The 26441-nt window shown below is 38.1% G+C and overlaps 1 protein-coding gene across 3 annotated transcripts in view; it reads left to right on the top strand.

The window, feature by feature from the left end:
• The window catches only part of COL24A1 (collagen type XXIV alpha 1 chain), a 127420-nt gene that overhangs the window by 8501 nt on the left and 92478 nt on the right, over positions 1-26441 (top strand). For all 3 annotated transcript variants that reach the window (XM_039556227.1, XM_039556226.1, XM_039556228.1), the window contains exons 3-8: positions 3518-4818; positions 12862-12915; positions 16236-16289; positions 18272-18325; positions 20065-20118; positions 25583-25627. In XM_039556227.1, the coding sequence (XP_039412161.1) occupies positions 3518-4818; positions 12862-12915; positions 16236-16289; positions 18272-18325; positions 20065-20118; positions 25583-25627 (1562 nt within the window). The remainder of the gene's footprint in view (positions 1-3517; positions 4819-12861; positions 12916-16235; positions 16290-18271; positions 18326-20064; positions 20119-25582; positions 25628-26441) is intronic.

Below are 26441 nucleotides of genomic sequence, written 5' to 3'. Positions count from 1 at the left end.
AAAAATATGTAATTAAAATATTTTTAAAATACAAGTATTTGCCCAATATTTCAAGTTAGGATGTGATATTTAGACACAACCTTAGGTTGGACGAGCAGCTGTTCTCCTTGTGCAGTCAGCTGGCCCAGCCAGTGCACAGAATTAGCGGAGCAGTGTATTCTGCCTTGGGGATTATTTACATGTGTAAGACTGCATTGCCCAGAGCTCAGGACCTGTGTTTCTTTCCAGCTTCCCTTCACAAGGGCAGTGCAAGCACAGCTTTCTCCTCCAGAGCTACAGGCAGACCAGGCAGGACAGGGTCCTGGGAAAGTGTGATGGTTCATTAGTAGATGCGCTGTGCTTCGGAGCTCTACTATAACCTGACCTCTATTATCAGCCTGACTGATAAAAATACAGCCATAGTAAATTAATTGCTCTGAGGCAAAACATCTTGAGAAATTGGCACACACAGGACTTTCTGCAGAACTATTCTTTCTCCATACCTCTGTCTGCACTGGCTACTCGCCAGGATAATCTTGGCCCATCCGTGAATCTCAAACATGACTAGAAACACTACAAGGTGTGTAATTAATTTTCAAGATGTACAGTGCATTCAGGTTGATATTTTGGTTCCAATTTATAAATCACTCTCAAGGAAATCTCAGGCACTTCTCATAATTTACCACTGAAACTAAGCCAACATCTGTCTATTCTTAAAGTTTGCTATGAATACATTCAGTAAACAGAGAAAGGGAAACTGGGAAAGGGGACCTTTTTTTCCACTTAAAGTGCAAACATCCATTTGTTTCAGTGGCTCTTTTCTTTTAATGTAGCAGCAATTTCTTAACTTTTCTTCTTTACTCCAGATTTTTGTTGTGCCATTTAATAGCTTTTTTTACTTAGTATAAGTATGCCCATAGTAAAAGTGCCCTCAGCAAAATACTGTAGCAAGTGCCTGTGTCTGCCCAGCCAGGCTTATTTGATCAGTGCAACTATTGGATATTACCGTGTCCCGCAGCCGTAGGCAGGAGGAGAGAGATCCAGCAGGCAGGAGTTGTGCAGCAAGATTGATTGATTTAATTATTTTACAAACTCTTTTATAGACTTTTTTCTTCATAGTCTAATTGGACAAAGGATCAGCCACGCCTTGGGGTGATAGGCTAAAATCCTAAAACATCCATTGTCAAAATATTTTTCTACTGTGCCATAAACAAGGCTTTGCAAGGTCACAGGTGTTCATAGTTTATAGAACTCTGCTAATATCTTCGTGAGAGAGAAAAGTATCTCACGGGCTTATAAAGAAGCAGGAAAATTTCTTGCTAGCAGCATTTTTGTATCCACAATTGGATACTACAAGTAATTTTTAATATAGGTGTTTCACTGAAGTTGTTCTAGTGAGGGATGGGAACAGATGATATTGTATGCTTCTGTGCAATGCTGTTTGTGAAAACTAGTGTTCAGTTTCCCCTTGTGCAAAAAAATCAGAAAATTTGGGTTAGGGGGACCTTGAACACATCTGGTCCTAACTCCTGCTGAGATCAGGGTCAGTGTTGAAGTTATTTCAGGTTGTTGGGTCCTGTCCAGTTGGTCTTTGAAAATCTCCAAGAATGGAGATTACACAATGTGTCTGTCCCCTGGTCCAGCACTTAACCACTTTTGTGGTGAGAATGCTTTTTCTTTGTACGGAGCTGAAGTTTCTTGTCCTGCAGCTTGTGCCTGTTAGTCCTCAGCTTTTCTCTGTTTTCCCTATGGCCTCAATTCAGATAATGGACAATTTTAATCAGATTCCCCCAAACCTTCCTGTCTCTAGGCCAAGCCAAAAGTTATTCCTTCAGCCTTTTCCCATGTCATATGTTTTAGTTCATAATCTTCTCGTTCCATGTTTCTGTGATTGCATTTTGATTCAACATCTGCAATATTTCTGTACCTTTCACAGACACTCTCACAAGCAATTTTACTAATCAATCAATGCCATAAATGCTGTCTTATTTTGAGACCCTACAGAAAGGGTCCTGGGGATAGGTGGTTTAGCTACTACTCAAGCCTTTGTAGTGTTTCAGCTACATCATAAGGGATATAACAGTGTCTTTATATTTATCCTGAAGAAAGGTATCTATGCCCACCAACTCCAATTTAGCCAAATCTGATTTAGGCAGTATGAAATTAATTGGGTAAATCAACCTTCAGCTGTTGATTTACCCAAAGGTGGCTTTGATTTCTTATCCCAGGACAGATATGATTTCAGTTTATCAGGAGGATAGATAATTGTGTTTCTACCCATTAGGTGAAGATATTTAGCCAGGTAAAAGAGGGAGACACTTTAAGGCCCAGACTAAGGAAAGGCTTAAATCACATAGCTTGCATTGAATGAGAAACTGGAGAATCTAGTGAAAGAACCACTGCCCGTTCTGCCCTGTAGGAAGATCTATCCAGACTTCTATATGTCAAAGCCAAACCTATAGAACATAAATCAGTGGGCCAGCTGGCTGCTCTGTCTCTTTAATGTCTGCTGCTGTAGAGTGCACTCTTAATCCAATGTCTTGTCAGGGTAGCTGCAGCCTTGTGCACTTTAGGGGGAGAGATGAGCCAGAAGATGGGAGCACTACCCCTTGGGTCCTGACAATTCTCCTCTTTCTTTGCTCCTCACTACTTCCACTGCTCCAAATTCACTTCATCCGTGGCTCTAACAAGTAAACTGTGTGGAGGGGAAGGAGGCGATGGCGGTGCACTCAGTTGCATCTCCCCTTGGAAAGATCTTTGTTTTCTTTTAGTCAGGCTAACTTTGGCACAGATACATACAGTATACAAACAATTCCCTTTGTAGCCAGCTTAGTAATGGCACAGGGCCCTGCTTGGTGAGTGGAGAGGTCCCTGTGAAAGCACAGCAATTCTTCCCAGGTACCAGTTGAATTACCCCTGCAACACATAGTAGCTCCTTGGCAAGGCTTACCTTTCTATTTTGCTTTGAGCCAGTGACTACCTTTTGGTGCTCTGCTGAGGTGTTACTGTGTTGTGAATAGCTTGTCCCTTCTTATTAACAAAGCAACTGTTCCCTCAAATGCTTTCATTCCAACTTTTCAGATAAAGAGAAAAAGCATAGGTCTTTTGCAGAAGAAAAGATTTAAAAAAAAAAAAAAAAGCAATTCTCTGCTCAAAGAGTAGACATGATTAGCAAAATAAATAAGGAACTGACCAAAGTGTATTCATTGATCACTGGAAAGCTTGAAGAGAGCAAATGAGGATTTTTCACTTTCCTAAGTGAGTTAACCTACAATGGGCATTTTGTGGGCCTTTCTGTGTGTTTGTTTTGCTTGGGGCTTTTTTTAAGATGGAAATTCTGATCTGGCTTTAATTATTTGTTTGGTTTATGTGAAAGATCAGTGCCTTCCACTAGGGATTTGGTGGCCTTACTGTGTGAAGTGTATATGCTCAGGAAGGTACAAATTTGTTAAAATGCTGTATATACATTTGTTTATATGGATCTGAATAAATGAGCTTGTAAATTAAATCAACAGTGTGCCTTTATTTCTTTTTACAGCAATAGATGTTCTTCATCAACTAGGCCTTGTGAAAGATGTTCAAGAGCCATCAGAGACAACGGTGCCCTCAACATCCTCTCCATTACCTCAGGGTGTTCGTCTAACTGCATCAGGAATTGTACTAAGTAGTGATGCCCATATTGAGTCCCCGGTCACTCAAGTCATACCATCGAATCTGGGGCATCAGTTCACCTTATTGGTTGGGTTGTATTCTTACAGAGTCAGTAATGCTTTTCTTTTCAGTATTAGGAACAAAAGCAGGCTCCAGTTTGGTGTGCAGCTGCTACCGAGAAAAGTAGCGGTGTACTCTGGAGGGAAGCAGCCTGTGTACTTTGATTATTGTGTTCATAATGAACAATGGCATTCATTTGCCATTGGCATTGGAGACAAGACTGTCTCAGTATTTGCTGAGTGTGGAAACAAGTACTACAGCAGTGAAGTACTTTCGGAAGTGGAGACATTTGATTCAGAGGGTGTATTTACCCTGGGAAGGATGAACTCTCACTCTGTCAGCTTTGAAGGAGTTATATGTCAGCTTGATATTATTCCCTCTGCAGAAGCCTCTGCAAACTATTGTAAATATGTGAAACAGCAGTGTCGCCAGGCTGAAACGTATCGATCTCTGCATGGGGCTTCCCTTGTGTCGCATGGGCTGGATGTTTTTTCAAAGATGATCACTGATGAGGAAAACCAGGAAGATATATCAGCTTATAGATGGAAAGAAGTATCAAATGTGCCTGTTACCAATGTTGCTCAGATTCACTTTCTACCAGACCACTTTGAGTTAAGAAATGACTCTGCATGGGAATTTGCAGAGACCGAACCTCTGGTGCTGGAAGCTTGGCCTCAAACAGAACTCCAGGAGAACGTCAATCTGGCTCTTCAGCAGCAGGAGATGAGCAAAAAAAGAAACATCACTAAAACCCCTGCAGGATCGTATCCAAATAGTTCAGCTAATACCACGGAAGATGCAGGCAGACATACTGAGCCTTCTCTCATCTCCCCTGTAAAACAGAGTAAAACTAAAAGCAAGGGAATGGAAAAAGCAAAACAGCATTTAGATGAACCAAACAAAAAGCAGCAAATCTTCCACACAACCCTGTACAGTTTGCTTGCTGAGCTCCCTCTGGATAATCAACTCCATCCGGGGCGGGAAGGTGCATTTGATGCTGATGAGACTTATCATACAGAAAACAGTTATGAAAATGGTATTGATAATTATGCTTATGACTATGAAGATCTTGGCAAAATGTTTGAAAGGGGAAGTGTCAGAGGTCCAAAGGGGGAAACTGGACCTCCTGTAAGTTCTCTTTATTACTCTTTATACTATATTGCAGCAGCATACATTTAACAGAGGCTTCGAAAGAAACCTCTCCAAGCATGCCAAAGCTGTCACTGCAACTTCTCCCAGTTGTATTGTACAAATGTTTGCCTGCCCTAAATATGTCTCTTTCTTGCATGTAATTTTTGTGTAAGTGTCATATACTTTTACTTACTGGAAGAATATAAAGACATCCAAGATATTCACATTCTGATGAAGTGGCAGGCAACCCAGACTTTAAAATTTGGAATGCAGCTGGATGTTTGTAACTGTTAATTACAGAGACTGCTCACTTAATAAAATTGCAGGCTAAATTAATGCAGTTCACAAATATAGGTGCTAATCCATAAAAAGAACAACCAGGCTGCTTGGAAGACTGACACAGTTTTCTTAGTTGAGCAATGCTGTCAAAATTTTTAGTTGTAGAAAGACACCAGCTGCAGAATCTAGTCTGCAATCATTCATAACCAAGGTTATGGGGTCAAGAAAACCCACGTATAAAATGGTTTTTGAACAGTCTTAACAAGATATAGAGATTTTTTTTTTTTTTTTTTTTCAGTTTACAGGGTAAGTGATTTTGGATGCAATTGCAAAAGCACAGTAGTGTTTTTAATGGAAACTCATTTATCCTTTCTTATTGTGTGCACAAGGCTCATAAACTTTTTAATACATAAAAATGTGTCCATATATGTGAAGCTCAGATCAGATCAGAAAGAACATCAGTTCCTGCTTAGCCTGGGAAATATGATAGATTATGCTTTGTGCTTGTGAGAGATTTTGGTTAAAATTTTAAACCATAGCACGAAGTAAATAATTTCACTTGCTTTGTTGTTTGGTTTTGGTTTTGTAAGTGCTCATCTGTGTGCTCATTACTGGAAAGCACTTTGATATGTGTTAAGCAGTTCCTAATATGTATTTGAATATGACCATAAATTTATTGTGTCTGTTCTTTCAGCACTGAAATATTTTTTTCTTGTACTAGTTAACAACTAAGAATCTATTCAAAAGTTCAGTTTTTTCTCTAAACAGGATCCAAGCACAAAGGAATTGTTACACAATTGAAAAATGTGTTAACGAGTAATTCACACTACTCCAGAGGGGCTCTTGCTTAATCTTCTTTGATCGTGAAGTCAGTCTTTTTTTCTCTCTTTGTCCCTTATGATAGCATTTTTGGTAACATATCTCTAAGCATGTAGCTGTCATCAGCATGAGGTTAATTTCCATTTTTGTAGCTTAGGATGTTTAGTAGCTACTAATGGAAGGTTTTAATTTCAACCTGTAGCTTGTTTGTTGTGATTTCAGTCAATTACAGCCAAGAAAGTTAAATCTGTTCTTTAGGTGTCACAGAAATGGCTGCTGATCATGTTGTTGGTCGTTTGCATTACTAACAAACACCAAGCAAATGCTCCGGGTTTTTTTTTCTAGACACGGGCACCACACGTACAGTGGCAAAGACAACAGCTAATTTGGAGTGTTGAAAGATGTCTGTGTTACCATCTTCAATGCCTGTCTTACAGACTGGGGATGGAGAAGTTTGTCTTGCTTAGGAATGCAGATTGTAGTCTGTAGGGAATAAGGTGCATTTGTGCTGAGGTGTTTTGCTGGGTCAGGATTTAGATAATATGCCCGAGGTCTTAAAGATCTGTGGCAGAGCTGGGAAGTTAATCTAAACCTTTGGTAGAGCTGGGAAGTTAATCTAGACCTTTGTGGGCCCTAGGTTGGCTGAAGGGGCCAGCAGCACCTACTGGAACAGAAGCAAAGCTAAAATGCTGCACTGCCAGAGAGGCTGACACCAAAGGGAGAGGAGGTCTCTGCATGGAACTAAGAACTGTGCTCTGTGGAGATTTTGTGGCTCATTGTCTGCTACTGTTGTTGGCTTCCGACTGGAAGAGATGATCTTGGTTTGCTTTCTAGTCTAGTCCTCCCATGCAGAGAGGACAAGAGTTAATGCAGCTTTTACATGTGTGACTAACACTTTAGTATGTAAGTGCTCACAGAGCCTTTGCAATGTGGAGCCTAAAAAAGCAATGCTGAAGAACTTGAAAACTTCCCTTGCAGCAAAAAGTCCTGATGAGGCATGAAACCCCCTCTTTTTACTTCTTTTACTATGTTGTGGTTGGTTTGAATCTTCTTTCAAGATTTGAACTCAGAAGTTAATGTTCCTTCTATTGGAATTGACAGGCAAGGACTAGCTTCTGTGGTTCTTAAACTACTCAGCTTCTTTTAGCTTTTAATCATCTACCAGAACTGATTCTTGCCTTGTATAATTAGGCCTCTTATATTCCATGATCCCACAGCTGTGGAATTCACCCACCACTGCAAAGCAGGACTCCAAAATTTAGGCTTTCATTTATGGATACTGTATAAAACAGGGACAGCTATTTCTTCAAAACTATTAAGACCCTGATTAAAATTCTAGCAGTTGCAATGGCCAGAATCCCCCAAGAAAAATATGAAGTGAGTTTAAACTGGAATAGTATGAGCTCCTGAAACACTTCTTTCAAGGGAATGCTGCTCTGTTCATCTGATGAGCCACTCTTTTTTGGGATGCAGAGGGTGTTGGTAATCTGTAAAGATTACAAAAATGAATGTGGTGTGTATTTTTAACTGTTTAATTTTCAAGCTGATATTTTTCATTGCACAATCCTAAAGTAGTTTGCAATAACATAGTCCCACACTGGTAAAAGGAGAGGCTGATGTGAGCTGAAGAGCTGATTTATGTTACTTGCTGGCAGGTAATTGCATCTTCAGGCCTATCTGCACAGGATGTGGCCTTCTAAGAGAAGTGAAGTAGGAATTAGTTTTCTGCATTGGAAAAGCCTTCTGTATTTTCAACACACTCTGCCAGAAGGAAGAATGGTAGAAGACCAAATGGTGCTGTTCCTTCTAGTTGGTAAAGAGAAGCAGTCTGGAATGGTTGCCAAGTGGAATGGGAAATGGCAAGCCCTGCAATAAACAGAATTGAGTCCTGGATGACATGTTCTATTGCAATCAAGAGGTGGGAGAGTAAGGACACTGAGAGAGCAATTCAGAGATCCTAAATGTGGTGCTAAATGAACAGCAGTAGCTTCCCTTTCACACTTAGTTTATTTCACTTATTTTACTCTTAGCTAGCCTTTCACACTTTGCCTATTGCTCTCTTAGCTTATTTCTCAGTTGAACAGCATTGCTTGTTGAGGCTCTCCCTGACCACAGGGGATATATTGGTCACTTAATCCCTTCCATGCGTTTCCCTGCCTAGGCTGAGAAATCTCTGTATCTGATGATTCAGATAAAAACTTTAGATTCCTGCAGGTTTATTTTTAGTATCAAAAAGATAATGTTATTTTTAAATATTCAAGCATTTCATTTAATTCTCCTGAAACCTGCTGCAGTTTCCTTATCTTCTGTACAACAATATTGAAAAACTTTAATCCATAACTCAAGGCAATATGTATATTCCTCTGATGTTGATGATATTGCTTTGACTGTTGTAGGAATTCTTGACCGAGAAAGGGAGACTTCCACAGCTGTAAAGAAAGGAGGTTAATCATACAGAGATGACTGCCTGCTCTTGGGCATTTGGAAAGAGAAGTGTGCAGATTTTATTGTTTCCAGTGAAATGCAAATGAAACAAGAATTAAAACAATAGGTGGACATTCAAATTTGGTAGGATCCTTGTTGCTCCACAGTTCAATTAATATTTGTATGAAGGGCTTAAAGAAAGTAAACAAAGCATGCTAGGAGCACAAAGAAGAATTCTGAGTGACAGAATTGGAATTCCAGACGGTCTAAAACTGATGGGATTAAATTTAGTGCAATAATACAGAAATTAAAAGTACAAATAGGTGATGGGGGAGTGACCATGGTTTGACAGTCGTGAGGATCATAGATTGATATCATGCTGCAGCAGAGACTTGATGCATCTCACTGCTGTGATGTTTGATACATTAGGAGAAGTGGTGAGTAGCAGAGACAGGCTACTTTTTTTACTGATTTGAGTATGATGAGGTTGCAGTTCAGAGAAGTGTCCTCAACTTTAGATGAGGAGCTTTAAGAAAGATGTAGACAGATGGAAAGGATTGCAGATGATTGCAGTAATAGAGGTATAGTTACAGAAAATATGATTCTGAGCAAAGTTTAAAACAGAAGTGTGTTTAGTAATGAAAGTTAGGAACAAATGTTATAATTTTGCAAAGGGCTAGTTAATAAAGATACTTTTTTGCCTCTTCACATTAAAGTATGGCAAGACAGAGTAGGAAATTTTAGGTGGGACAAAAAGAAAACATAGCTTATCAAAGTAATACCTGAACAACAGAACAAATAATATTAGCAGTGTTAGAAGTGAAATTTTCTTTCATGGAGAGGTTTTAGAATAGGTTTGGAGCCTGATGCTTCTGTTTACTTCACTGCTGCACTGCAGGTATTTTGGTGATGATGTGCAGAAAGTTTCATGGGTTTTTTGGTTTCCTGAAGGACTGTCTTCATATTTGATGAATCAAGTGTTAAGCTGGTATGTTTCTTTAACTTAGTCTTTTAAAAAGGAATGGTTTGAGGTCAGCTGAATTTGAGTGGTTGAGATATAGTCAAGAGTCTTTAAAAGAGAAATTTCAGAGCTGTTTCATAAGAGAAAGTTCAGTGAATAGGACTTAGATATTGAATGGCATGAGGATCAACACATGCCTGTGCAGACGTTTTAACTACTTAATGCAGAATTTACTGCTGTGTGTCTGAAACCTTAGAGACTTGCTATATGTAAATGAAATGTTTCCTATTACCTCTGGGTAATAGGGCAAGTTTAAAAGATCTATCCATAGAAGGGCTTCAGTACCTAGGAAATGTCTAGGAAAGTTCCTTACATTCATTCCAGTGAGCATTTAAAAGGTCGTGAAAGTTTCTGAAAGAGTAGCATCTGCTTTTATTATTTCAGGATTAAACAATGATTATTTGAAATTTGAGCTTCTCTGCCCAATAGATAAATTAAATGCTTACAATTCATAAAGCTGGTAAGTTGTAGTACCTTTCTTAAGATACAAATTAGATGTTTTGAGCAAAATGATCTTATTAAATGAATTAACTTTAAATTTGCATCTGTAATATTTATACAAAGTAACTTTTGTTTTGTTTTATTTGGTAGTGGTGGTTAAAATGTCAAATGCTAAAAATCACATTAACATTTCTAATTGCTTCAGGTTTGTTTAATTACTGTTTTCAGTAGTTGAAGGAAAAGCTATTCAAACAAGTGACTTACTTCTTGGTTTAAGAGAGATTGGCTCACTCTCAGATGTTGATTTCTGTGGTTTTCATGGATGCCTGAGAGGCCTAAGTAGCTTCCTAGCAAGCATAAAAATAGTCATGCTGATTTGAGGTTGTAGTTGCTTTCACAGATTGTAGAAATACATAGGATGGAATAATGTTGAACTGCTAGCTGGGAAAGCATGACCTGGAAGGCTTAGGTGTGCTCTACTAAAGTCAGCTCTCAGCAGAGATGTTGCCTGAGTTGCAGGGAGTCTGTGATGGAGGCTAAAGAGTAATGTCTCTAGTTAAGGAGAGTCCTTGTTAATATTTTAATCAAACACCTGAGTGGCTGGGGCAGCTGCTTATTGTTGTGAACCAGAGGCTTCATCTACAACAGTTGACTTTTAAAACCCCCTGGGAAAGCATCATTAATCTCTGTCTGCCTAGTTCAAAATATATTTTGCTGCTTCTTTTAGGGGTTTCTGAGGGCTTGGTTGTGATTAGATTTTCCTTGTTTTGTGGTTTTCTTTTTGTATGAAAAGGGATAGTTACTTATGAATTAGTGTAATCAAAGTGAGGGTTGATTGGATTTGAGTTTTTGTTTGTGTATTTGTTTTCTGTTGCAAAGGAAGCAGATAACGTTTAAAAAAATTAAGAAGTCACGTAGGGAAAAATGTTCTCATCGCCCTCATTCAATAAATCAGCAACAAAGATCAGGGATCTTAATACTCACTAAGACTTCTATTAGGAAAATGGTGAGGTTTAGCTATGAATGTATTTTTAAGGAAATGTCTGAAACAGGGATTGAGAAGATCAGAAATCACAAAAGAATGCACACGAGTAGCAACTATTTCACTTAATAAAAGATAGGTTTTCTTTTTCAGTCCCATGATAATTATCTAATCAAAGGGCATCTCTTAACTTACAATTTGAGAGGAGATATTGAAAGCATATTGGTTCAGCAGAGCAGGGTGGGAGCTCTCTGTGCCCTTTCAAGTGCATTTTTGAACCTGGACAAGAATGCCAGGTCAAGAGTTTTCCATGTGTCACTCTGCTACATTTCTTGTGCTATTAAACATGAGGTCTTTTTACCTCAGAAAAATGAGGATGTTAGTGAGCATTTATGCAATCGTGGTGAATAGAGAATGTCCTATGCTAAAAGCATGACATGTGGTTTGATCTAAAGACCAGGGTTGTTACACAGGCTTGTGTCTTCTAAATTGCACAGAGAGGGAAGTGCAGGTATGGGTTTCAGCCTGACTTAACGTAGCATGTACAGACATGCAAAAATTCCCAACTACAATTAAACTTCTATGTTTATTATGATTAATTGGAAAGGAAATAATTTTTATTTTTAATTCCTCAGAACAACAGTTGTTTTCCCAGAACTGTCCATAAGTGATCTGTATTTTGGCCAAATTAGTGTAATTAGTTAATGATGCCTAAATTCTGTAATCAACACTCTCTTCTCTGACAGTGACATTACTTTTCTAAGAAAAAAGAAGTATCACACAAAACTAGGTTTTTAGACATCCATCTTTTGTCTTAATGAAACATTGCTTGCTAATAAGACCCCCAAGGGCGTTTGTCTTTTTTTTCCTTCCTCACTTCTCGTTTTTTATCTCTTTTTTTCTGTTTTGCAAAACCTTCATGTTGGTCATTTCAGCCACCATAATTACCCTTCTGGTTTTCCTGGCATTCCTTTCAGCCAGCTTTCAGCATTGTTGTTTGGTGGTGGGCACTGTGATACTCAGTGTTTTTCCTGGTGTCTCAGCTGAGAGGATGTCATACGTACAGAACAGGGGAGGGTGAGGAAGCCTGGGTGAAAGAGCAGGTTGAACCCCTAACTGTTATCATCCACTGACCTCCTTCATGAGGTCTGACTCTCCTGATGCCCAAATGCCCTTGCAGAAAGTACATGGTTTCTGTTAAAGTGGGGGCTTGCTGTGCAGGAATGTGGATGGGGGTGGATTCACCCTTAAGAACAGCCCATCCCTCTGTAGGACACTAATTTAATAGATGAAATATAATATAAAGTAGTGCAGATTTTAGTTTAGAGCTCTTATTTGTATTTGAGTACAATGAAGTAGATCCTGGGGTTTTGAATCTGAACAGCAGTCGTTATATAGAAAAGAAAAGGTTTCTATGTTCAAAACAACTAGATATGTAGGGGGTGTTACACTGTCTAATACAGTGACTAAAAATCTAATTCATTTGTAAAAGTTACATCTGATCATATACTAGCATTTTAAAAAGTCTGCATTATCTTTAAAGAGAATGATATTCATTATCTAGAAGGACAAATGTGCCACTGGTTATTCTTACTAGAAGTTTTTAATAGGAAACTGGGCAGTAATTTGTCCCCATTTATTTTCTCTATTTCATGTTTGTCATTTCTGTGAGGTGGTATCTTATTTTTTCACAGTTACTCCAACCTTTCTAAATGGTTTGGCATGCCAGCGTGCTTATTGAAAAGGCTTAATTATTTTCTATCCTTTGTTTAGAAATACATTGCACTTGCTTGCTTCACCTGATCTTCTCTTCCTTTAGTACCAATACACTTGAGTAAAAGTTACTATCCAGATTGTTGGCTCCAATTTCTCTGACACAAGATACTTTCTAAATAGAAACTGATTTGGAGCCAGATTAAAAACACAGTTTCTTGTAGTTTGGGAGTAGCTTTTTAAATTGAGGAGGTCAGCACGAGCAGAAGGTCATCAGTTAGCAGAACTGGTCTCATCTAGAGTTATGATACTGTCCTTGGCTCAGGTTTTAGCCTCAACTGCTTTGATTTTCTGTCACCAGGGTCCTCCAGGTCCTCCGGGTTTACCTGGTCCTTCAGGGAAGAGAGGTCCTCGGGTGAGTAAAACAACTATGTTCTTCTGCACCTCTAGGCAGGTCACCAATAATCAGTATGGAATTTGCATAATTTTGTTTTTCTCAGTTTCATTGCTATGCTTTGCGATTATGAAAGCGTATGATTCTTAACATTTGTCGGATGGGTTAAAGTAAGACAAACAAACCGTTTCTCCTGCTGTGAACCTCCAGCAGAGTTAATCCCATGTATGGGTGTATACACTGAGCATTGTTACATTTGCACCTGGCTTTTGCTGCTCCCAGTATTAACTTCTAGTTTTTCCATGCTGCTCCCATCTGCTGCAATCTAAGGTCACGTTCATTTGTGTTTGGAATGAGGGGGAGTGATTAATACAGGCCACAGCCTCTGAGGAGGAAGCGCAGGCTACAAAATTAACCACTGCAAGACAGAGTGGGGGGAAAAAAGTACTCCCAAAAAACTCTTTTAATCTCTTGAGCTTCAGCAGCTTGGTCATAGCTTGATAAATATCAGGATGATTTGCTAAAGAGATGAGCTACAGTAGGAAATAGGGTTTTTTGTGTGAATGAGTGCACCCCAACAGGAGCAGGGACAGCAGCCTTGCCCTGTGCCTGGGGACAGAGCATGGGCTTTGCCACAGTGAGCACAAACCTGTGCCCCCACTGCCTGAAAGGGCCAAAAGCCCATGCCACTGTATGGATTAGCTGACGAGGCAAAAGAGGGCAAATACATGTTTGTGCAATTGTGTACAAAAAACATTTGCTTGAGGAGTCCCTGAGGTCATGGTTGATTTGGGGGATTTCAGGAGAAGGGCAGCTGGGAGGGAGCAGGTGAAGGTTTGTTGTGTGGATGATTTCAGGCCATGGTGGCTGGGGATGTGAATGGTTGTGGCTGGAGTGCCCTCATTCAGGCAAATTGAAAGTGGGAGATAAGGGAATAGCTTATATGCAGGCTCAGCAGATGTGTGGGAGGAGTTTTGATTCCGCCTTTGAGGAACGATTAAACAAGATGCTGCTCAATAGTATGTTGAAAGCCAACACAGCACAGGATGCTCTAAACTTGGCCTGATGGGTAGGAAGGGCACTGGTCAAAGAGGCCAAAAACCAGACTGATGCTTTATAGCAGTTTGGAGGCAAGGGAGTAGAAGAGACACATTTAAAAGTATAAAATGAAAGGCATTCCTTCAAATTCATCTCTTCATGGCTTTTTGGATCCTTCTGTGTAAGAGCTGACAATTCTTACAACTCAGCTTTTTTGTTGCACACTGCCTGTGGCAAGGATATGTCTGGCATCAGAGGCAGAATCTCATATATCCAAGTAGATATTCACAATTGGAAAGATGTCTTTGTTTTAGAGGAGGCGGTCCATATGTTTAAAGCCATGCCTGTTGGTGAGATTGCCCTTGCCCAGCTGCTATTTGTTTGGGATTTTTTTTCTGCAGGTCCTTTTACAGGTATAGAGTATTTAAAAGCACAATGCTCTACTGTGTGAATTCTCTGGATTAATTATTGTGTAGGATATGCTTTTCAATGTGAAGAGACAGCTTACAGTAGGGTGCCTGGAAAAGGATGAAAATGGCTGAGATGAATATTTACCAGTAGTTCTGAGTTTAAAATATATTTATATGTGCCAAAAAAGTCTATAAAACTATTTGATATAAATTGTTTTGAAATGTCAGCGTTCTTTAGTTTGTACAATACTGATAAATTCAAGCAGGTGCAGCTAGTGATGATGTATGTTATGATGGGAGATTTGTGAGCCAAAAAGCCTGTGAAAACTTTGTTGACTCAAAGTTCATTTCCTCATCTAGCAGCCTGCAGTGTGACTTCTGTATTCCTTCACATGAGCTGCCATTTGTGATCCTGAAATGTGACTCAAGATGTCAAAGGGAAACAGCAGAGTGCAGAGCTGCATTGCCTGGACCTTCATCAGAGTGTGTGTCCAAGCCTGATCCTGACAGAGATCCACATGGTTGGGACACTTGGGGAATGTGTGATTAATGGTTAGAGATTTCCATTGAAAACTGATTTTGATCCCTGCAGTTCTATGATAAAGAAGTCCGCATCTGACAATGTTTTTTGTGTCTTGGCTTGTTCCAAGTTTCTCAATGACGAAATTTCAGCAATTTCAGAACTAATGATGATATGAAACTCCTCTGATGCCTCTCATTCCATGAGAATGCTTTTGCACTTCTGTATTGCAGTACTGTGCCCCAGCACAGTAACATTGCAGGAAGCAAAAGTAGGAGTCACTGCAGCTATGTTGGCACTTTCTATTTGTTTCCTTTCTCCTAAATCCCTGAGAGTGCCTCCAAAGTTGCCAGTGTGCAAATTAATCTCTCAAACAGCACATGGGATTAGCATTTCTGTGGAGTTATGTCAACATTGTCATTAGTCAGAGGGAGCACTTAAGAGATACAGCTTTCAGTGTTACTGCAAGGTATAATTGGTAGATTATAATGAATGCAATTCAGCCTTGTGTCGGAAAGACAAACACCGAGTTTATCTATTGTTAGACCACTGAATATACAATAAAGTTGAAAAGTGTTCTTATTATATTTGGTATTTGGATTAGGGAATTTTGGGAGAATTTTGGCCTTAGTGAAGTCAACAGAAGCTTTGTTGCCAATTTATCAGGGACAGGTTTTCGCTGGTTTGGTCCTTCAGTACCTGGAAGATGAATAGCTGCTGACAGCCATTGCAACACATATTTTTCCTAACGTGCAATTTTTCAAGGAGTGGGGATTGCTGAATATGTTGCAGAAACAGACACTTATACTGGAAGGCAGAGATAGTGAGATAGTCTTGATAGCTTATTTTGTTCTTGGAATAGGTTAAGTTGAATTATTTTAGTAACAAGTCCATTTTCTACAGTAGCTGTGGGAGAATCAGGAGAATCTGAGATTTTTTTTTTAAAAGGAGGTGGGATGCATTGCTTTGAGACACCTTTTAAGTCACTGAGAACTCACCCACTTCCTTCCCTTTCCAGTGTATAGCTGGGTACCTCAGAATATGATTTTACTGATTTTATCCCATGCCTTCAAGTGTTGTAGCTGGAGAGCAACATTGCAGTGACTATGCCAAATACCTCTTAAGAATTACCTGGGAAGACGACAGAAACTGAGATTTGTAAAAGAAAGGGGGGGTACTCAACTTCACTTTCAATTTTTTATAAAAATGTGTATGTTTTATTTCTTGTGAATCCTTTGAAAATCCTAACTGGTGATTCTAAAAGCAGGAAAGATGCAGTAAAATTATTCTCTACAAAGCATTCACATTTGTTCAGTGGTGTACTGAGTAATCCTGCTCGTTGTTCTTCTTCATTTGTTTGGGTTTTTTAATAGGGTATTCCAGGACCACATGGTAACCCAGGATTGCCAGGATTGCCAGGTCCCAAGGTGAGTTTATTTATGTATGGCACCATGTAAATACAGGAACTTTTTAATGACTTTTTGGAAGCCCCAGAACTGTTTCTTATAAAAGAAATAATTGGCCTACTTTTGTTTACAGATGGAGACTGCTACTATAAACATATTTTAATTGAATGTAATCAATCAAATTGAACTTCATATCAAAACAAAATAGCAGATTACTCAGTGGAAAGAAAAACACCTATGTATGCAGAATGATGACTTGGAAACTGTTATCTTTGCAAGTAATCTGTACTTCCCAAAAGAGTTCCTATCAATCAGCTCAGCCCCTGATAAACTGAAGTTTAAATGCTTACTTGTTGTAACCTTTAGCTTTGCTTTAAAAAAAAAAGGGTAAAATATAGACTGTCAGTGCCTATAAATTGCTATTTTATTGTCCATGTCCAACTTTTGATATTGAAATATTCTAATATCTCAGACATTCTTATTGATTAGTATGCTAGAAACATTTTCTGAAGATTTATCGATGTGATATTTAAAATCAAAGAAAAAATACTGGACTGAAAGCTCAAATAACAACTTCAAACTTGTGTAACATAGGCCCTTTAAACAGATTTGACAGATTTGTGCAGTTGCAGAATGCCTTCAACTCATATTTAGTTTGAACAATTTGATAGATTTGTTAGGAAAAAGGCAGCACCATAATTTGTTTAGTATGATTCCTAATTGCAGGAATCTGACATGTCATGACAGGTGCTGAAATCTGCTTGAGGACATAAAAAGAAGTTTAATAAAGCTTTCAGTGCCAAGTGCTGTAAAACCAAGTGACTGGTTTTTGTTTTTATCTAGTTCTATAGGAACAGTTAAAGATTCATAATTAATTTTTACCGTATGCTGGCTATATAATAGAATATATTGCTAGGAAGATAATTAATTGTAACCAATTACTGCTAGGCTTTGTTTTATAATTATTTTCTCCCTCCACTGGATGATAATTCTGATCAGTTATGTAGCTCTGCCCATGAGTTTAAGAATGGAAGGAATTGTACATATGTGTATGCATATATATTTTTTTTATTTCAATATGAAAAAATATATATATATTACTAGGTGCTTAGTGATCTCTTTCCTTTCAGTTAGACTAAAAGTTGTCCTTTCAATACAAGTATATTCTAAAATGGTTTTTTCTAAATAAAAATTAACCAGGTGCTCTTGAAGTTTTGGCTATGAAGATCCAGTTGGCCCACACTGAAACAAACACACTCTTGTTTGATCTTAAAACGTGGCAGATGAGTTGCAAGAATTTTCTAGCAGTAAAAGAATGCAGAATTTTATTCTGTCTTTAAGATGCATGAATTCTTCCCTCCTGTGCTGAAGGATCCTTTATGCAGTTGCTTCTGAAACATGGCACAACATTAATATCCTTCCAGCAAAGGATCCAGCCCTGAGTGAGGGCCAGCAGTTCCAACCAGTGGCTGATGTCCTCAGCATTTAATTCCTGATAAAAAATCCGGCAGCATTTTTAAAGTATTTTAAGGGTATCCATGAGGTTTGGCTTTATTCTTTTGTCTCTGAAAAATAGATTCGTTAAGAAAATCTAATTTTGTGTATTCTGGCACTGTGGGAAAGATGAGCCTGAGGAAACCTGTACAAGGTTATGGTTCATTCAGTAATACAGCCAGATAATCCTGCATGGTGTTGGAGGAACAGCTGGTGTCCTGAATTGACGGAGACATAGGTAGAGCAATTTGGCTGGAATGTCTGCTATAATCCTGCTTGGATTTACCAATAAATCTGCTTTTCAATGTTTTGTGACTGCACGAAATTTGCAAATGTAAATCTCACTTCAGTGGGAACCTGCACTATTTTATTTTTTTCCTAGTTCTTTACTGAAAAAGTTATGAGAAAAATATCTATAATAGGAAGCACATTTACAAATACTTGTTTTAGCATGTATTATTAATAATTCTCTCCCAATGGTATTATTAAGCTTAATTTCTCTGCAACAGGGCCCTAAAGGAGACCCAGGATTCTCTCCAGGACGGGCAAAATGTGGAGAAAAGGTATTATTTTCTTAATTATAGAAAAATTTTTTGTCTGTCCCATTCTTTTGTAAAGTCTCGTTTAATATTCAGACACATTATAACAGTAAAATGCTTTGTATTTACTTTAACACTGCTGTATTTTAGCAGTTAATTATGTTAGACTGACCAGTGTAGACACAGGTAGACAATGAATCTAAGGAAAATTTTAAAATATATTAAAAGTTTAAACTTATATATTTGATTTAATTTATTAAAATAAAAGTATGTTTAGAAAAATGAAATTGAATTAGATTGATACTGATATAACAAAATACAGATTCCAGTTTTCTGCAGTACCTTGCATTAGTCCAGAAAGTTGTGTTAAACAGAATTTGGTGATGACAAGTCCGCACATTACTGCACATTGTATTCTATTTAACCACTTTTTTAAAAGGACTCTTGGTGCTATGATTTGTCCTTTCACTTCAGAGACTTTTCCTGCTACTGCCTCCTAAGCCACTTTAGCCAAACCAGTAGTTGTCTTCTCTGCCCAAGTGTTTGAGTATAAATATTCAAATGTTCTATTCTTGATAGAAATTGTAGGCCTGAAAGCTTGTGATTGTTTCATTCTTAGATTGACACTGAAGTTTCATACATAGTCAGTAATCTGGTAATACTAAAAATGTAATTGGATGCTTGCATTCTAATGTGTTAGCCTATGCTGCATGTTTAAGAGTACTTTGCATTTATGCTAAGTTGTATCATGAGCATTTGCTAGTAGATCAGTTGTGGAATATTTGTGCCAAGTAGAAAGCACTGTAAGAGTCAAGGACCACCCTCTGTTATGAGGAAAACATTAGCAAATAACTATCATTTACTAGCTGCTGATGTGGACACAACTTATTTTTTAGTGCATACATGCTGTCAAACCCTAAAATTCACAAATACATATTGTCAACATTTATGGGCTGCTGAGAAAAAGTTCAGAAATGTCTGTTGATGCACTGATGAGAAATTGAAGTTTCTGTGGAAATAGCATTATTTTAATCTAGCCAGCTTTTTGGCAATCAGATCATAGTGTGGTGAGCTGTACATGACTGCCTGAAACTCAAGCTATGTTCTTTGGCATGAACCCAAGCAGCCACAGAGCAGTCTAAAGCCCACCCATATATGTGTATGACTATCCTAAATACATGTAGACTGCATCTATAATCCAAAATTATGAAATTGATATGAATTTTTATAGTTCTCATTTTTTTGCGTTCTTAATTTTTTCCCTCAAATCAAATTTGCTCGTTCTAATTAATGGACTTAAATTTACTTGGATGATAAGTCACTTCCAGGATGCATTCCTTAACTTACTGGGTTTGAATTCAGGCAGTAATCATGAAAGAGTGGATCTCTTCACTGTCAGTCCTGAGCAAGAAGGAAAAGAGCTGAAAAACCCTTCCCTCCTTCCCCACCTGTAACAACCATAAAAATTTGCATCTTTTTTCCATCTCCCCAGCATTTGAGATGTTTTGATTCTTGTTCCCATATACCATCATGTGGTTGTGAAATTCAAAGAACCTGAAGAGAATATCAGTATTCCACCATGTTGCCTTCTCAATTTTCTTCCTCTAAAGAAATAATAAAAATCTATGCCTAATCAAACAACATTAGCTACTTCTTCATACCAAATGTCCAAGAATGAAGAGACGATATTAAGTCCTACATTTTAATTGTCCTGTGTCCTGTTCCAGTGAAACATAGTGATTCTGGGTGTTTCTGTTGTACAGGGTGATCCAGGCCCCATGGGCTTTCCAGGCCCACCTGGGATCAAAGGCCAGAAGGTAAGATTCTGTTTCCATTTCCATGTAACTCATCCTGGCTCAAATCAGTGCCCATCAGGTGGATGTCTGGTGAGCAAGAGGCTATAGAAGAACTTTAGGCTTGCTGTTGGTACAGTGTCTACTGTGCAAACCCTCCCCTTGCAATTGAATTAAGTGAGGTCATCATAGCAGGATGTAAATTGTAGTTGTTTAGGTTGGTGTTCTCCAGAAGGCATGGTGTGCCCCTGTTCCCTGTTCAGAGAGAAGTGCTACTAGGGAAGGTAGGATTACCTGTGAAATGCAACCATTTAAATTCAATTGTGTTCAATTTCAGTGTAGTTATATGCTATAATACAGCATATAAAAGTTTTTTTCATGTATTTTTCTTTATTGTGTATTTCATAGTGTAGAAGAAGTTCCGTGGCATCATGAGCTCAGTATTTCTGCATTTGAATTATTTGTCTTTTTCCAAATGTGTGCCAGAATTCCTCAGGTGGAATAAGTTCCAATTTGGGATGTTACATAATGCAGTACTTTTTGACATGAGAAGTTTCAGGTGCCATATACTGCATTTAAGAAATATATCCAAATTATCCTAGTCCTATGTATACAGGAAAGCAGAAGGTAGAGACAGTTTTGGAAGGGAACATCAAAGATGTCGACAGAGGAAATGAGACCACCTTAAGAAAATGAGCACAATAGCCTTAGTGAATATGTTTTATGTGGAAGGAGAGGTCACTTGGCATAAATCCAGTAGACTACTCCAATTACTCAGGTGGTGGGAAACTGGTGACAAAAATCAGCAAGAAAGATGGGAGGAAACTGCTATTAAATGATATCTTTGCTGAATATAGTTTGGTGTTGCAAGTATAATAGAAAAACATGGAGAACAAATACCACAGCAGAATTTTGAAGCAGTATGTAACACTGAAGACAGCTGCAAAAGGACAGAATTAATTGTTAGAAAGGTAGGCCCTGGTATTTTTTACCTTAATCTTTAACATATGGAGAATAAATATTAATTAATGCTTACCTGCTATTGAATCTAAAGAAAAAGGGCATTGCAACAAAATTTATAGTCAGTGCTGTCATGTTGTAGAGTGGCTTTATTCAACATTGTCTCAATCTTAAAATGCATCACTTTTTTTTCTTTTTTTTTTGCCATCTAGTCATTAATTTCTAGAATTGACCAAAACAAGTAACAATATGACCAGAAAACAACGTTCTCATTAGCACCATGAGGATTGTGGAAATTTATGTTGCTAAACACATGGACCAGTGCTCACTGAACAGAGAAAATGTATAGCTGTGACAAGAATTTGCATTTCTTCTGTTGAGAGCTAACCTCCAAGCCTGGACACTGCTAGGTTTTGTCACTGCTGATCACAGGCAATCTTAAGATTCTGCAAGTACTGTGTTTTCATTTAGTCAGGTTTATAGGTTTGCTTTGAGAACAAAGTATTTTATGTTTAAAGCTTTTTAGATGGGAAGCAGCTGTCACTTGTCCTGGATTGAGACTGATATTTGGGGACAAGGAAATGAAAATCTTATGGGCATCATACTTTCTTCCTGCCACAAGAATTCACCCCTTGTCTGATGGTTAAATTCTGTGGAGAATCATGCTCACTTGATCACTGGAAATTTTACTCTGTTTCCATGTTGTACACATCAGACACTAACTAGAACCACGTTTGAGCCACAATCCAGGTCAAGCAGAAGTTAAGAATACCAGCTTTTGAACAGCACTACCCCTGTGAACAGTTAAAAGTATTTCACACTTTTTTTAAAAAGACAAGCCCACAGGTTATCGTGTTTTAAATAATTGATCTTTAGTTATTGCTTTTTGGTATGTGTAAATAGGTAAATATGCTGTTAGCTCATTGTGATCTCAAATTATTTTCAAAGGATTGTGAGCAAAGTAGCTGTGAAGAAAACCAGCTACAAGAAAAAAACTGCAGAAGGATCAAATACATCCTCTTTGCTTTGTACTCTAGCACTACTGAGAAATTATGTATTGAGATATATTAAATTATATTATAAAATGAATTATATAATTACATAAATCAACAATATATTGTTACTATATAATTATTGCATGTAATTATTTTATATAATAGAATGATATTATGATATGTTATATTTTGATACACTCTCTCTCTCTATATATATATATAAAATAAATAGCATATTTCCAATATTCTTTCTCATTCAGGTAAGAAGAAAGGTTAAAAAAGTCCTGCATATGAGTTAATGGTGTCCCATTTTTTTAAAATCATTTTTAATCAACACTTAAAACTTTCCTTATATCAGTCCAGAGACTTCATAGGGCAGAAGGCCCCTCTTTCCCTCTCCCCTAAATGGCCCTACGTGACTGTACAGAGAGGCAAGTACTTGCCCCTACAAGCCAGAGCACTTGGTGGGGGTGGGTTGTCAGCCCAAGGACAGCACTCCTGGGCATGAACTTGCCGGAGCCCATGGCAGTACATTCGAATCATTGCAGTGCTGAGGAGTTACAGGTGCTTTGCAATGACACTGGAAAAGGGTTTTACAAAGGTTGGCCACAATTGTTTCTCTTGTTTATTCTGTCTAACATGTGTGTAACAGTAATGATGAGAATCTGGGTGTAAAAAATCCTGATAAAATTTGCATACTGAAGTAGAGCATGGTAAGAAATGTGGAAGGAAAAAACTTGGTTTCAACCTGAGAAGGGCTCCATATTTCATTTTGTCTTCACTTTGCCCTCATGTAAGGGTAAGGCTGATAAGCAAATTTCAAAAGCAATATACCTATGGCAGTGTCAGCATTATGCTACCAAGTGTCTCCCAGTGCCTCTCTGCAGAGTCCAATTTCCCTCGAGAAGAAGGAAACTCCAGTCCTGTAAGACAAAAGTGGTATTTCCATTCCTTAGGATATTTGGGCTGAGTTGCTAGGTGAAATCTTAGTTGTGGAATAAACATCAGCAAACAAGATAGAATGGATCTATGAAGGAAAATTAAAACAAAGCCATTCTCTGATGAAACATTTTTTCAAAACTGGAGGCAGTATGGTGACACTGTGGAGCTGATAAGTAGGCATTGTGAGGAATCATGTGAGTCCATTTATTTGCTAGACTTACCCCATGCCCAGAAATTTTTTAGCTGATACTTTTCAAAGACTAATATCTCTCTGTAGCTGAGGGTTGTAGCATTAGTCATAACATTTTACCTACTGATTTTTACAGGAACTTCTTGGCACTCTAGCATAGTTGCCAATGTTGTGCTAGATTTTAACAACAATTACATAGAAATTGTGTTAAAACACAATAGGCAGCAGTAAGATGGAAAGACACAGCCTAAATAGTCCTTGCTGTTATATACAAACTGCTATGTACAGACTTCACTCAGTCTGGGTCCCACTGTGCTGCATATGGTAGAAGTCAGACACTTAAACTTGCTACATTTTAGTTGGCAGTAAATACTTTTTCTCTCACACAGACCAAAGTATTCTTACAACTTGCTATGTTTTTGAAATCTGTGCTCGAAGTCTGTAATTGGAAGCTTCAAACCATTCTGTTCCACACTGAGTTTTTAAGTCAGAGAATTAATCTTCATTAAAATCTGGAAGGAAATTAATTTTTCAAACCAGTGCATATGAACTTGTATTCTTATTCTTAATTTTCGTCTTAGCTCAGAGTAAACTGCATCTTAATTATATGGGTACACTCAAGAATACAAACTCAAGCTAATAAAAAACTAAGAATTTTAAGAGGATTAGCTAAGTCTCAGGAAAAGAAACCTCTGTGTGAAAACTGTCTCTTTGGAATGGTACTCATTTTAGCGTGGTTTAGATCCATTCCCAACCAGCACTGAGTGAGTTAGAATGAATTAAGACCATGTTAAAGCTGAATAAAAATATGGACATGCTATTCTAAAATATGAGTTCAGAGTAGTTTTCCTCTGACAGAAGTAAAATGCTGTTGTGTAGAAGTATGCCCAGCAGTAATCAGTCCTAAAACTCACTTTCTTTTGTGCCTTCTTTTGAGACTGTAATGCAGGTGTTAATCAGCTAAAATGACCCACTTTGAAACTAAATTGTGATAAACGTTTCATTGAGCATTTCTGCGTATAGGTTTCCTCTTTTTCTAGTACAAAAATAAGAAACTACTCAGGGATCTCTTCTAGCTACACCTGCTTTAGTTGATTATATAAGTATAGAGAGAAGATAAAATTCTGTAATGAATAAAACTCATGGAATAAGGGGTTGGCTGGGACTGTAAAAAATTGTAGTTTTCTGAGACATATTTCAAAAGCTAAGGAGGAGTTACTGGTTTATACCAAAATTGTCATGAAGCAAAATAACTTCATCTTTTAATTTTGTATATGATAATAAAGTTAATTTCATGCAGCAATACTGTTGTGGTCACACAGAAGCTTATCTGAAACTTTGGAATACCTGATCTGCTGAAATCAGTTGCAGAATTTCTTTTTATTACACTGAGTCTCAAGTCTCTACTGACTGATGAGTATCATCATGCTGCAAGGCAGACAGATGTTTAACATCAGCCAAGACCCTCCTGCTGCTTAGTTAATGTCGTTGAGTCCAAGTTTATGATAGATTTCTATCTAGAATAATGATTGTTTTGGTCCTTGTCTTTCGAGCTGTAGCTTTTGGACTTGTGTATTTCCAGTATCTCTTGCAAGGGATGTGGAGACCAGACACTTGGCTTCTGAATCAGTCATGCAACTGTTACAGCCTCCCTTTTAGGCCAGCTTGTCTGGGTATGTTAAGCCTGGTGAAAAGATGTTCAAGAAGGTGGTTCCTCTTTTAAGTGTACTGATGGAAATGGCAGATTCCAGCTCTATTTTCATTCTGTTTTTTCTTTAAGGGCTAAAACATGCTTGAAATTATCAATGCACAGGGAGTGAAGTTCAAGAGTTTCATGTCCTTCTGTAGTTTCAGCACAGAAGATTTCTGGGATGAGGCTGTTCTCCCTGCTGATATAAATTCCATAGTATAAGAGCCGAAATCTGTTCTATATTAATTTTAAGAAGAGATGTTTTGTGTCCTGGAAGGCCTGCTTTCCTGAGTGTGTCCTAGAATAATCTGGGATGGCCCTCTACTTACACCCTTCCTCTGAACTGCCTCATTCAGAAAGGGCATTGTGACAAGGATTTGGAATGGGGAAATGCACAGTACAGAATCTGGTTCTTCAATCTTGGCAGTAACTGGTGACAGCATCCCATGTACTCATTTGTTTAAAAGGGTGCAAGTCTGGAACTGTCTTTAAGGATACTGAGGTCTTGAAATTTTCTAAACTGCCAAGATGTTTTCTTACTTCTTTTCTCTAGCTCAGTTTTCATATGAGCTGCTGAATGTAAACCACACTAATGCTGCAGGCAGACAAGTGTGGATTTTTTTCTTTGATAAAGAGAGAATAGAGTAGGCAAAGAAGGTCCATTTTGTTTGTTTAACTGTATTCATTATGGATCTCTCTCTCTACCTGCAGGGTCCTAAGGGTTACCCAGGACTGCAAGGGCCACGGGGTGAGCAGGTAAGGGATGAAAGCACAGTGCAGTGCACTCTGCAGATGAACAATTAGGATAGGAGAATGTGTAATCCATGTTAAGTGTTCAATATAAGCAATCAGTGTAAACTGCTTAAGGAAATATTGGACAGCTCTTGAGCGAGAATTCAGATTGTTTAGAGACCAGTGTGGCAAAAAAGTAGTCTGAATGAAATGGAAAAGACCAGCTCATTTTTCAACTGCCACACCAGCTTGGAGGATGTGGATGTAAAATTCTTGTAAGAGGCACATTTTGGATTTTTTCAAACTTCTACTGATTTAATGCATTTTATATCTCCCAGCATGTAGGAAATGAAATAGTTAGTTATTCAGTGCTTTTTTACACTTCCATGTCAGTTCAGGAAGCAATCTGAATGTCATTTCAAACAGATCCAATTGCTAATGCCTCTTGTTAGCATTGATGAGGCTCCTAATGGCAGAGTAGATGGAAGGAGTCTCCTTTTGGATCACACTGAAAAGGAAATGGTGGTGATAACAGATGGTAGACACCTGAAGGGAGATGAAAACTCAAGGACGTCATCCATGACTTTCATGAGTTTTATGACCAAACCTTAACTGAAGGAGTGGTGATTTTTATTGCAGTCTCATGGGAAGTTTTCTGTGATGGCTATAATCTAGCAGTGAGATAGAAATAATTAGTGGGAAAAAAGCTGATTCCTAACATCAGAAGAAGAAGGTGGAGGGAGTTGTATACATTCATGATTAATGCAGTGCTATATTGACCCAATTCTGGAAGAAACAAAACAAAAATTGTTTTTGTAAGGACAAAAATTCTTCTTTA

Source organism: Corvus cornix, chromosome 8 (genome assembly GCF_000738735.6).
Source record: "Corvus cornix cornix isolate S_Up_H32 chromosome 8, ASM73873v5, whole genome shotgun sequence".
In the NCBI taxonomy this organism is placed as follows: domain Eukaryota; kingdom Metazoa; phylum Chordata; class Aves; order Passeriformes; family Corvidae; genus Corvus; species Corvus cornix.
This window is presented reverse-complemented; position numbering and strand designations above follow the sequence as displayed.